The 13,927-nt window shown below is 36.2% G+C and overlaps 1 protein-coding gene across 4 annotated transcripts in view; it reads left to right on the top strand.

Annotated features, from left to right (window-relative positions):
* The first annotated feature begins 1,260 nt into the window (after nt 1-1,260).
* The window catches only part of LOC114941718 (SAM and SH3 domain-containing protein 1), a 310,795-nt gene continuing 298,128 nt past the window's right edge, over nt 1,261-13,927 (top strand). For all 4 annotated transcript variants that reach the window (XM_085487906.1, XM_085487908.1, XM_085487907.1 and 1 more), the window contains exon 1: nt 1,261-3,513. In XM_085487906.1, the coding sequence (XP_085344032.1) occupies nt 3,016-3,513 (498 nt within the window). In that variant the 5' untranslated portion in view covers nt 1,261-3,015. The remainder of the gene's footprint in view (nt 3,514-13,927) is intronic.

The raw sequence follows: 13,927 nt of genomic DNA, 5'->3' as shown, positions 1-13,927 counted from the left end.
AAAGTAGACATTTTTGCAATAGGTAATTAAACACGTGGTTGACACTGTGGTAAACTGTATCTACTAGAATTTGAGGTTACATATAGTACTACTTAGCTGATGCGTTTCCGTACGAAATTCCATGCACAGAGTGCCGCTACGAGTGCCATCTTTTAAGAAACAGCGAGAACTTATTCAAGGACCTAATATATATATACAATTATATATTATCTCAAAATATTTCCAATAAAGATTATAATATTATTATTAAACTATAAGAAATTTCCCTGTTATTCCTAAATATTATATACATTACATACAATTATGTTATCCCCAAATATATTTCGAATAAAGATTGTAATATTATTATTGAACTATTATATATTAAGAAATTTCTCTGTTATTCCTAAATATTATATACAATACATACAATTATGTTATCCCCAAATATATTTCGAATAAAGATTGTAATATTATTATTAAACTAATTAAGAAATATATATCTCTGTTATTTCTAAATACAATACATATAATATATACAATTACCTATACATATATTATTCCTAAATATATTTCCAATAAAGATTGTAACATTATTATTAGTAGTAGTAGTAGTAAGAAGAGCAGGTGGGACTATATGTATATAAGTCCCTAAAGATCACCTAGATCTAAAAGTTCCTTTGCGACACTCCGCTGTGCTTGAGGATTATCCCTGTAAAACTCAATCCGGCGTTTTTCGCCAGATTGCACAGGTTTGTTTTATCCTTTTGATTATACAGCTCATCTGGTTCCATGAATGTGGACCCTAGAGATGTCTATATCTTTTTCTGCTGGACTCTGGGTAGATTCGAACCCGCGTTACGCCTACTCTTCGCCTCAGGCGAGTTTCGGCGACGCAGCGTGCACGACCACCCGCTACCCAACATTATTATTAAATATAATTGAACATCGAATCCAGAAGAGTGAGATAGAAACTTGAATATACATATTTCGTTCTCCCTCCCTCTCCTTTTTACAATTAGGATTTAAGGAAAACCTGAAAATTCTCTCCAGCCAAGTGTCAAATTACGCCGGAGAAGATTTGTGATGAGCGAAGAAGCTTCCCACAGGACAGGACCGACGGCTGTTGCATCCTGACGTAGCGGCGCGTCGGCGATACTCTCGTCGGCACGTCGCACGAACGACTGGAGCGAGTGGAGGGGGATTGAGTCGTTTTGCGGTGGGGGAGCTTGAGACTCGCGGCGGTGGGGACGGCTCGTGAAGAGCGCAGTCGAGCGGGGCTCCCTCTGGTGTGCGTCTCGTGTCAGTCGAGCGGAGTGTCGCGTCGCGTTAGTGTCGTGCGGTAGTGCCCGGTTTCGCGTGTCTCATCGAGCATCGACGATGACGTCTTCCTCGTTCTGACTATGAGCGACGCGCGCTCGTTGCGAAGATCGTCTCCGGCCACGTTCTCCCTGTCGTTGTCACCGTCGTCGTCCTCTTCCCGCCGATTTTCTCACGCCGGCCGATCGGAGAAGCCGCGCGCGCTCAGGGCTGCCAACGAACCTTGCTTGTCGTTCGTTGTCGCCTTGTCGAGACCCCACGAAATTGCCGCGCCGCGCCGGCCGGGTATGCGTCTCGTTCCCGAATTCGTGTGCCGGTTCCGTTCGCAAGTCCGTATATAAAAGGGGGAAACTTCAACGCGTGGAATAGCCGACCGTGACCGTCGTCGCGAGTGACTGCACGCGGATTCTCTGGAGAACGTCGGCTACTTTTTTTTTTTTCATTTTGAACGAGCAGAGATCAAATCTTCGGCGACCCGCGAAAAAAGTGTCGATTTCGAAGATCATCGGTGAATAAATCGCGCTGGATTCTGCTCTTCGTCGCGTGTACCGTGTCGTTTTGTTTAGTGTGTATACGTTAATCAAGGACGAGTAACTCGAGCGCGGAGACTCGTCGAAAATGTGTACCGAGTGAATGCAACTGCGAGTGAGACAGTGTGAATTTTTCAAACTCGCTCTAGGTGTAGAAAGCGAGCAACCGGTGCGCGGGTCATTTCATTTCGACGTTACAAAGTTTCCTGCTTTCAACGGAAACAGAGCCCTTCGGCTCGTCCGTCGTCACGAAGATCTCACGTGATCTATAATCGTCTTCCGTTGAAAAACTGCGGATACGACAACCGGATTTTCCCCAACTACCGGACTAGATTTGTCCTTGTCTGGATCTCTCGAGCTTCTTGGAATGCTGGACGAGACTGCCGGTATGTTTCAGTTGATCACCTAGTGCGCGAAAAACGACTCTCGCGGTGTGAAAATTATAATAGCGTATTTTCGATCATTAATTTCGCGATTTCGGTGACACATGATTCGTCACGGTGAAGTGAAATTATTTGAATCAAGTGCCGAAATTCCCGATTTACGCGGCAAAAATTGTATTATCGAGTGAAAAGCACGAAGAAAAAAAATATATAGATACGTGCGTGCATTAAATAAAGAGCCGAAATTAAATCCGTCGAAATTCGCTCCGAATCTCGACGTTTTGAGCTTCGGTGCATCGTCTTCGCGTTTTTCTCCGGGAAGTGCGGACGGGAGTGGTACAAAAACTCGGCAATAAGGAGAGAGAGAAAGCGAGAAAGTAGCAATATTCGAAGGTCTCGAATAATGGTTCGAAGAGCGGTAGATGTCAAGCAGCAAACGTGACTCCTCCTCTCTCCCAGCTGTTCCAAAGTCGTCGGTCGCCGAGAGACGAGAGACGACCCTCGTTAGTACCGTGGCCGATTGTGCAAGAGAGAAGAGAATGTCACGTTGAAACGTGAGAACGGATACGATTTCTACACGCTGATTCGACCGAATCGAGCTTCGACGATCCTCGATGGACGACCTTGTGTCGTCTGGAAGACGACCTCGCGAGGTGATGGTAGCCGCCAAAAAGTACAGCGGATAAAGGAGACGCTCACGCAGGATCGTCGCGCGAGGGAGGAAGAGAGGCCCTACCGCGGCGGAAAGGAATAGAAGAGGAGCCAGAAACGCGCGGATTTAAAGGAACGCACGCGAGACAAAGATGACGATGGCGAGTAACATCGTGGTCGAGTGGCTGCGCTCGCTCCACCTCGGCCAATACTCGGAGTCGTTCATCGACAATGGCTACGACGACCTTGAGATCTGCAAGCAGATCGGCGATCCGGACCTCGACGCGATCGGCGTCTTCAATCAGAAGCACCGCGCCCGGTTGCTGCAGTCGGTGAAGACCCTCCGCGAGGAGGGGGCCGCGAGTGTGTACTTTACGCTGGAGGAGACGATCGACAGCAACTGCGACAACATCAGCTCCAAGTCCTCGAGGACGTCGTCCGAGAGGCCACCCAGCGACAAGGACGCGCAACGCGCGTCGCCCACGGCGAGCTCCTCCAGCGGCGGACAGGAGTTGACCAAGTTCGCGGACGAGTACGAGGAAGGCAAGGCCGAACTGGTGAGAATCCCCAGGATGCAGCTCAGGATGCTGCTGCAGGAGAAGCTGAGGCACGACGGCATCAGGCTAGCCTGTCAACCGTACACAACTCCGGTGAGTCGATTTGCGCGCGATCATTTCGAGGGAAATTGGAAATTAGTATAGCGATGCATCATCTTGCGAGAATTTAAATCGCGAGGAAAAGTGCGTATAGACAAAACAATCTCAGCTGAAAAAAAGGAAAAGTCGGTTTAGATCGAAATATAGATTAGAATCGTAAAACAGAGTGTAAGAATTAAAAATATATGCGAATAATTAAACTGTTATATAATGTAGAATATTGTGAAATTATGAAAGAAATATGAAATTCATACAAATACTTTTTCATAAATCATATAATAATTCTTAAGGTTCGCCAGTAATAATTAATAAAAATCTTTCCTTAATGGTAAAAGTCGACCAAAACTAGCAATCATTTATTATAAATAATTAATTAAAATACAACGTCAAAATTTTTGAAATTAAACAAAAATATTTTTGTAACAAAAGCAGATAAGGACCAGGTTACGGTGTTGATGAGTCGGACAGACTATGTGGAGAAAATGAATAATTTATTGAAAGACGTTTCCACTTATAGATTACTTAATAAGACTCCACTAAATGCATTGAACGCAAGAATTACTTCTTTGTTAAAATCTTGGTTAGACAATAAACTCATAGATGGACCACATACAAACATTTGAGGTGTACGAATGGTAATTTGCCTCGGAGCTATGGTTTACCAAAGATCCATAAAGCAGGTTACCCTCTCCGTATCATAATTTCAACGGTAGGAAGTCCTGTTTATAACATTGCAACCTTTTTGAGTGAGATACTGCAAAATGCAGTCAAGAAACCTCGATCTCATATCAAGGATAGTTGGTCCTTTGTGGAAATTATTAAAGATAAAAACATTGACGATAGTCAGGTTATGATTTCGTTGGACGTGACTTCACTTTTTACCAACACTCCGTGGAAATTAATTAAGATAGCAATAGAAAACCGATGGGATGACATCTCACAATTTACTTCGTTTAACCTTGCGCAGTTTGTACACGCCATCGACACTGTTATGCGTTCAACTAGTTTCGTTTTTGACGGTAAATTTTACAAACAGGTTTTCGGTTCTCCTATAGGAGATCCCTATAGGAGAATCTCCTTTGTCTCCAATTTTGTCCGACATGGTTATAGACGATTTGGAATCATATTGTTTGCATCAATTGGATTTTGAACCCTCTTGTTATTTTAGGTACGTCGATGATATTTTTTCAATTATTCCGAAAGGAAAAATGAAGGATATGCTTAGGATTTTCAATGGTTTTCACACTCGACTTAAATTTACATCTGAACTAGAGAACAATTGTTCTCTGAGTTTTTTGGACACGAATGTTATACGTATTGGTGGCAGATTAACGACTAATTGGTTCCGTAAACCTACGTTTTCAGGTCGATATATACATTTTCTATCGAATCACCCAATGAGATATAAACTCAGTGTGATCACAAGCCTAGTGGATAGGGCTATTTTACTCGTTGACCCTATGTTTCACGAAGAAAATATTAATATAGTCAGAAGAATTCTTTGTAATAATTGTTACCCTTTAACGGTTATAAACAAAAATATTAAGAAAAGACGTAGGGCAATTAAATTTGGCGGTAATCTTAGCTCATTGAACCGAAATAAATTTGATGCGCGAAATTGTATGGTGTTGCCTTACATTAGAGATTTGAGCGAGAATATTACGCGTTGCATTAATAAAAATGGAATTGATGTAGTATATACCGTTCCAAAAAACTTAGACACACTGATAAAAAGAGGAAAAAATAGGATAGACAACTTAAAAAAGACCGATGTCGTGTATAAAATTGAATGTGCGAATTGTGATTCTACGTATATTGGACAGACAAAGAGACATTTAGAAACGCGCATTAAAGAACATAGAAATAATATCAAAAAAGACTCTACATTGCATTCAGTCGTTAGTTTGCATCGGACTTGCAATGATCATGAGTTTTGTTAGGATTCTCCGGTGATCTTGCATCAAGAAAAACAAACAAGAAAAAGAGAAATTGCAGAAATGTTTTATATAAAAAAACAACGTAAAGGCATTAATTTACAGAAAGATACGGAGAATTTTAGTGGGATTTATGATTGTGTTTTTGACGTTATTTAAATTATTTTTATTTTTACCTATTTATTTATTTATTTGACTTTGTTATGAGGGTTTAGATTGCGAAAGACACATTAGTTTTGTCTCGATTTTCTTAACGCGTAGTGACTAAGATTCTTGCTAACTGTTAACATCTATTTATTTCTTGCTTACTTCTGTCAATTCTACATTGTTTATTAAAACAATGGTGAATATTGTCGGTGGTATGCAGTGAATTTGATTTATTGTATTAATTTATTATGCATTTACGTTTGGTATGTAACATATTTTTGTATATGAATTTATAATTATTTGTTGCGATAAAATGTATTAAAATTATAATTATTTTTATGTAACTTTTTATAGATTTACTTGAAAAGGGCTGCAATGACAGCCGAAACGTTGTATTTTAATTAATTATTTATAATAAATAATTGCCAGTTTTGGTCGACTTTTACCATTGAGGAAAGATTTTTCGTAAATATATTACGTTATGCATCTTTGAATGATATAAAATTAATGTTTATGAATTTATATTTCAATTTTTAAACATGGAGATAATCTCTATTCAATTAGTTTTATATATTATAAAAGTCAATATGAGTTTTGTAACATGTAATTTAATATATATACATATGTCATTTATTAATATATTCTATGTATAACAAATATATTACAAATGCATTTCTGAAAATATCTATATATAACATCAACATTTTATAATTTTATCTTTGTATTAATTAATTATTTTTTAAATTAATTTTACATAAATTATTTTAACTAAATACAAGAATATTTAATAATATTTTTAAAAGCTAATGCCTGCATTAAAACGTTATATTTATTCGCATATAAATATTGAACTTTTAATACATATCTAAAGAATTCAACATTAATTGTTGATGTAAATTAAATTGCATAACAAGAAAATTATGATTGATGTTTAATATGTATATATATATAATTCAAATAATATATTTCAATAATTTTTTAATAGAAAACGAGCTTATTTGACATTCAAGAAGATAGTTTGCATATATTTTTATTTCTTACAACGATATAAATAGACATATTACGTGCTACTAATTAATTTTGACTTTACAACCAACGATGTGCTACTCCATTTTCGTTGTTAATAGCGTCACGAACATTATGCGCTTCCATTTTCCTCACGTTAGTCACGTCAACGAGCGTGCATCATCTTTAATACATTACGATACTCTTGTCGCGATTAGCTACGACAATGATACTCGAATTATCGAGCGATCGAGTTAGCACTCAGGTGTGTGTCAGTCGCGAGGGGGGGAGTATCTCAGACGAAGATAATACTGAAAACTCATAGCCCTCACACATGGCACGCCCTACGAGCGTAGATAATCTCCTGATTCATTATTTCGTTGCATTAGCCACCAGCTCTCGAGATAAGAAGCCTATGCCATGTTTTACCATGCATGTTCTTATCCTCTTGCAACCTTCGGGCGGGATGTCCAATCGTACATTACATTTTCACTTTTCTTTATTACTGTTCTCTTTATTATATTTTTCTTTAGTCTGACTTTTTAAATTACTCGAAATTATTACATTTAATTTAATCTTGATAAAAGAAAACATTATTTCAAATTTCACTGTAGAGCTCCAATATAGCTGGTTCATGCTTTATTACGTGTTAGCAACAAATGCAAGTTACAAATGTATTCTTGCATTTCGGCCTAGTTACATCCGTAATACAACGTAATGCATTTTCTATGCCGCCGTCCTAATTAAGATACGGATACACGACGATAAGCTTGCTAAGAGACTTTCTGTCAGTTGAAATACATTTTCCCCGGAAAACTTTCACACGTGTTATAATGTAGCAATCAGAAGTAAGAAATATAATAAAAAGTGACGGAAATTACATTCTGTAAAATTACAGAGAAATTGCAAATACGGAAAAAAGAAATATATATAAAAATTAATTAAGGGTAAATTTTAAAAAAATAATAAAGAAATGGGAAACGCATTTTTATTTTTTGTCTTATCCAGTGCTGGTTTAATCCAACCCTAATTCAAGGAAGTTAGTAAGGAAGTTAGCAACATAGAGTGGATAGCAAGGTAGAAATAACGTACTGCACGCTAGGGTTCAAGAAATGGGTCTTTGATACGATATTCTAAAAAGTGCTATTATAGATATTTTTAGAAAAAATGAAAAAGAAGAAAAGAATTATAAATACACTGAAAAAAATTGTTAACTTAATTAAATTTTTCAACTAAATTACTATTTTATTAATTAAATATATATTAGTATTTAAGTCAAATATACATTTTGTTAAACTTAATATATTATATTTAATTACAATATTTTGATGTGTTCAATTAATGAAATATATTTAGTTGAAAGGCTTACTCAAATTAACAAATTTTTTTTCAGTGTAGGAAGGAAAAAATTCAAATAAATCGTGCAATTACATTTGCATTTTTTGTCAATAATTAAAATTTATAAAATTTAAAAAAATTATGAAAATAAATAATTATATCTGCTTTAATGTTGAATATACGTACTTTGTATTTTAAACTTTCAAACTTTATTCAATTTGTATGGAATCTTATTCTATAGTATAATTTGTCATTTGCGGCATGCAACTCGTGCGCGTGCATGAAATTTAATTGAATTAATTGAAAATAAAAATGAACACGCGAGTGACAATTTCTTGAATGAGTTATACGTTCGTTATCAGAATTATAAAAACGGAATATTTTTATCGTACAAACAAGAAACAAGTTTAAAGCTTCGGCTTTGTCGCTAATGAAGGGACAACCAGCGTTAATTAACTGCACGACCAGATAAATAGGGATAAAAAGACATTTGATATTGGAAAGCGTGGGTGGCTTTTATCGCAGATAAGTCTGGCATTACTTACATTCGTGCAATGTTATAAACTGACACTTATATCATCCATCACGACTCTTGGTGAAGATCGAGTTTATTATTTCTGTGACGCTTAGGTATATTACTAAAATGCACGAGCACACAATGAAACGGGCAATGAAATAACATAAAAGAAATTCATGAATTGAACATGATACATAAAGAAATTGCATAAAGAAATTATATAAGGTTTAATTAGTTTATTGTATCAAAAATATATTGGAATTTTTCGTAGCATATTTTAATTTAAATGCATCAATTGTTTTTGACCAACAAAAATTGTTATCTCGTATAAACAAACTAACATTTACATAAGACAAAGTCATCGTTTAGAGTGCAGTATTAACAAGTTGCGTTTTAAAAATACGGATATATTTCTGCAAGTATATTTCTATGTTGAATGCATTATTTTCTCAGAAACTTTTAAATACTGAAAACTATATGATAAAATAATACATGCAAATTATATTATCTCTTTAATATCAAAATATCATTACTGTTTTTTCCATTGTTTTGACATAACTACAACACCAACAAGTGTTTTGTTAAAAAATTTTGTGAAATGATTTTGTTTACTGAAACTCTTCACAGTCACTGTAAATTGACACGTAACTGGAATACACGATTGGAATGCATCGCAAATTTACGATGTGTAGCGGTTTTTATTTTTATACATCGCCGATGTCCATTTAAATTGGTTCGCAAGTTTAATTTATTCCTTTCGCGGCACGCATGATCCCGCAGCTGCTCTATAAACTAGCTGTATCCATTTGACAATGGAGATTATGGCATGACAAGCGTTTTTATTTTTTAAAAAGCTGTTACGAAAAATCGGTAGATTTTGAAATTATCAGACAAATATCAGAATTTCTGTCAGTTTACATTTGAATTATGAAGAAAGAATTCTTGAAAGATGCATTTTCCTGCAATGCACAAATTAGATTAAGAATAATGACATTTGTTTCAAGATATGACGACATTTTTTCTATATTTTAATTTATATTATTTACATCATAAATACAATTTTTTTGCATATTAAATTTAATAGTATCTGAGTCGATAAACTATTTTTATATGAATAAGATAAATTTCATGTAAATTTTAAGTAAATTTGTAAATAAATCTATTAAAACAATATTACTAGTTTACAGTCTATTAAACAATCTATTAAAACAATATTACAGTTATTACAATTTTTTTGCTTGTTGTTAACATATGGACGCATTTCCATTTTAAAGCTAAAAATTTCACGTAAGTGCTACACAGAAAAACATCAAAATATTTCGGAGCAGCAATTTTTAATGGCTTACATAAACATAAAAATTTAATTTTCAAATTTAATTATAGAGAAACAATTTTAAATGTTATATTTTATATAAAAACGAAATTATAAAATAAATATTGAGTTTGGTAAAAATTAAATTTATCATATGATGCATATGATGGCAAATGCAATAATTTTTTTATATAAAAACTTTATTTTTATAATTTTTCTTAACATAATAGATATTGTATGTATATAAATATTAAGGGATATTATTTACAAGTTGCATTCATACAATTTTTTTTCTTTTATAAATACATATTATATAGGGGATAATATAAGCATTATTGTTTTGAAACAATGGAAAAAATAGTACACTTCTATCGCGATATCGCGACCGATCGATCAAACAACTACAAAAATTATAATTTGAAATGCAGAAAAGTTTCTTACAAGTCGCAAAGAAAGTGGCATCAAGCATGTAATTACGCATATGTCAATTCATTTATGAACTTTCGGGTGGGCCAAATGATACTTTCATTTACGCTCTCATGCACTAATAAACGCGAGTGCACTTTCCATTCTGTTTGTGAAATTTTAATATTCTCGATTCAGATTAAAATGACACATTTTCCGCTTTTGCTGTCTCGCATTTCACGCTATTTTGTGGGTTATGATATTCAAATAATATCTTTAAAAAAACACACATAATGTTACATTTATGATGAACATGGATCTTTAGTTATTGTTTTCGAAGAATATTTGATTAGGATAATTTGAAAAAGGTACGCGTAAAATTTGTTAAAAATCGATAATTATTTGACTGCAATATCTCCATGCGATATCTTCCTATTCGAATGGAAAGATAATAATTAAAGAGGCAAAAAATTTTTCAACTTTTCCGATTTTTAAATTTAAATATTCTCAATCTAAAAATTTATTCTGGATTGCATTATGCAAATTATTATAGTGTAATCATAACTCTCCATGTCGTCCGAAACCAGCGGCAGCTGAACTAAATCCGCAGGGCGGAGAGATTTGCACATTTTCCCTCATACATTTCGCAAATTCTCTAATTTCCGACCGCACGTGTAACTCTCGCGTATATGCTTAAAAGCGATTTATTTTATAATCAGCAAGTAAACATTTCATAAAGTCCACGTATAATCATTGTAAATAAAAACCACGCCTATACATACATACATATATATATATATAATGCATACATTTTCGCGATGCGCACGCATTTAGGATTCGAATGTGTGTCGCCTCGTATCGTCGGCTATCAACATATGAATAACACGAATAATATGATTACAGTGCTTCGCGGTTTGACTTTTTATACTCCGGACTTTACACGCCCATATGTTACCTCCTTTTCACAAAGAGCGCACGCATGCACGTAAAAACATACTGACCGAATATGAAAACGAAAAGAACAAAGTATCCTGTTTTTCTCAGAGCACGGTGGTCCGGTCGTCACCTGCGCCTTTTGCCTCTCGGCGCAAGATCCCTCTTCCTCTCCACACCCTCTTGCGCTCTTTCGCACGCGAGAGCCGCGTGTGGCCGTTCCGTTGTCAAAGTGATACTTTCCGTCTCAAAACCGCGCGCAACACGCATTCACGTATTCATCGGCGATCATCAATCCCGAATCCCGTTCTCGCGCGCGCACGCGGAAGGTCCCGATTTGTACGGCGCCTCGGCCGACGCGTGTATCTTGTCGATCAACATTCCAATCGTAGGGACTACGTAGTCAATTACGGTACTATCGCGATGCTATCTCGCCGCGGCTACGCACTTATTTATCCGTCCTACGACTAACACCTCGTGAAAATTGCACCGCGCGTCACGCTCGCCCAGCTGATTGTAAAGGCGGAAAAGCAACGCCGCGCCGCCGTTCGAAAATTTCACGGCACGATCGGGAATTTATCGTAACTGTTGTTGTTTTTTTCTCTCTCTCTTTCTCTTTTATTTTCTAGCTCACCGCCCATTATTCGCCACACCTCCTCGTAATTGTTGGCGGAACAGCTGCCTACCCGCGATAACTCCAAGTTTTAAAGATGTAATCTACGTTAAGCGAGTTTCTTATATAGAAAGCGGCCTTGTGTGTTACGTTCTTATTAAATTAATTAGATAAATGCCACGGATGTGGCCGAAAGAAACGTGTGGTTTATATAATGTAGCTTATAAATCGCTATCACAGGGAGCGCCGTGTAATAATAACCCCCGATCAAAACTCTTATTTTATTATTTTACAGAAAAGAAAAACTAAATGTATATTTATACCATCTATTGATTTTTTCAAACATAATTTCTATCATTACGCTCGATACATCATTTTTATCGATTTATTTTCTATGAAGTCCATCATATTCTTTGCATAGCATAAATCAGTTACAGAATAAATCCATACTGTATACGTCTCGAATTGATAGATGAAGCACCGCGAGCTTAATCCACGTAGAATATATATTTTTCATCGTTCGTTATAACAATATGAACTGTATGAGAGATCCTCTGACCCAGATCAAACGTCTGGTCACAACAAGTCGTTTAACTTCTCTTCAAACACTCCGATGAGGAGAAAGAGAAGAGGCAGCGCGAAGGCAAACAAATTAAGAGTGCAGGAAACGTAATATTTGCGCGTCTAAAGTCACAGCGTTGCAAACTCTATGCGATCGAAACGCATTGGATGCTATATTTCCATAACGAGATAACTTGTCTTCTTGTCTTTGAGTGTGATTAGGATTAAATACCCAACGCTCACATGTGGCGTGCCGCTCGCACGTTTCCTACTCGACCTTGTAACGGGAGATAGGAAGAGTTCCGTGAGCGCCATAAAACGATCGAACAAGCACCTCTTCATCCTCGAGGCGTCTCTAACTTGTCTGGCGAATTTCCGTTATTCACGCCCACGGGAGTGGTCGTTACTCTCTCGGCAGCAACGTGCTACTCTTTTACGCCGATGAGAGTTGAATTGCGCCAACTTCGATCGTAACCCGGCCACGTCGCGTTCTCTGCTTTCTCGTAATAGCATGCCGGAATCATTCTCTATGTGTGCACATACGCACGCACTGACAAACAATCAAAATTCCAGAATCTTTTTTCCATAGAGAGATATCTATCTAAGTAATCGAAATGGATGGTATCATAAATCTTGCCCAATTTTTTATCAATGCTCTTTTCAGATTTCTCAATTGAATTGTTGTTTGATTTTTTTTATCAAGCATGATACAGATATTTACATTTATATATACATAGTTGAAACAATGATAAAAATAAAATGTTAATAATAGTACACAGGGAGAATTCTCTTAAAATTTACCCTGAAAATCAGGGTAATCGTGGGACAATATATGGTATTGGACGAATTTTATAAGAATTTATCTGATTAATATTTACTACAATTAAAAATATTAATATCTGCTACAATAAGATAAAAAATATATTCGATTAATTTTACTATTAATTTTACTAGTAAAATTTCCTATGTACATATTTTTTATTGCACGATTACCAAGATTTTCAGGGTAAATTCTAAGAGAAAATTCTCTCTGTGTAGAAAGCAAATAGCTTAATACCCTTTGAGCTTACACATTTCTAATCGAAAGTCGATGAAATAGAATAGATAGCTATAATAAAATTATTGACATCCGAATGATTGATATCTATTGATTAATGATCAATTTCATCATTAATCTAGTTCTCTATCTCGTCACTCGAATGTGGACACATATCGTATCTATGTATCTCCGTGTTTCTCATCTCTGCTCGATTTTCCTATTAAGCACGGTGGATATAAGCCGGATTAAATCGCGCAACGGTTTGATATTTTGAGACAGACACTGGATAGTGACCGACCTTCCCGCTCCTGCGGTATAACTATAGAGCGTACTCGGTTGTAATAGCTTTTAAATATTTGAACGAATGTTCAATCGATATACCTATCCCTTGGTCGAGCGTGTCGCGGTTCTTTCCCGAGCCTTTCCCTATTCTATTCCCTTCTAACCCATTCCCTTCCACCTAGTAGTTTGACCTCCCGAGCACGTTTTCATGAAATATCGAACGCATGAAATGAGATTCTCTTATTCCGTAAGGGGAATAGAATCGTGTAGAGAAAGAGCGATCGGACTAGTCGGACTAGAACCCGGGGGAGCAAGAGTGCGG

This window comes from Nylanderia fulva, unplaced genomic scaffold (genome assembly GCF_048542155.1).
Source record: "Nylanderia fulva isolate GAGA-0341 unplaced genomic scaffold, ASM4854215v1 Scaffold6, whole genome shotgun sequence".
NCBI classification, from domain to species: Eukaryota; Metazoa; Arthropoda; class Insecta; order Hymenoptera; family Formicidae; genus Nylanderia; species Nylanderia fulva.
The sequence above is the reverse complement of the archived record's forward strand: the minus strand, read 5'-3'. Positions and strand labels throughout refer to the sequence as shown.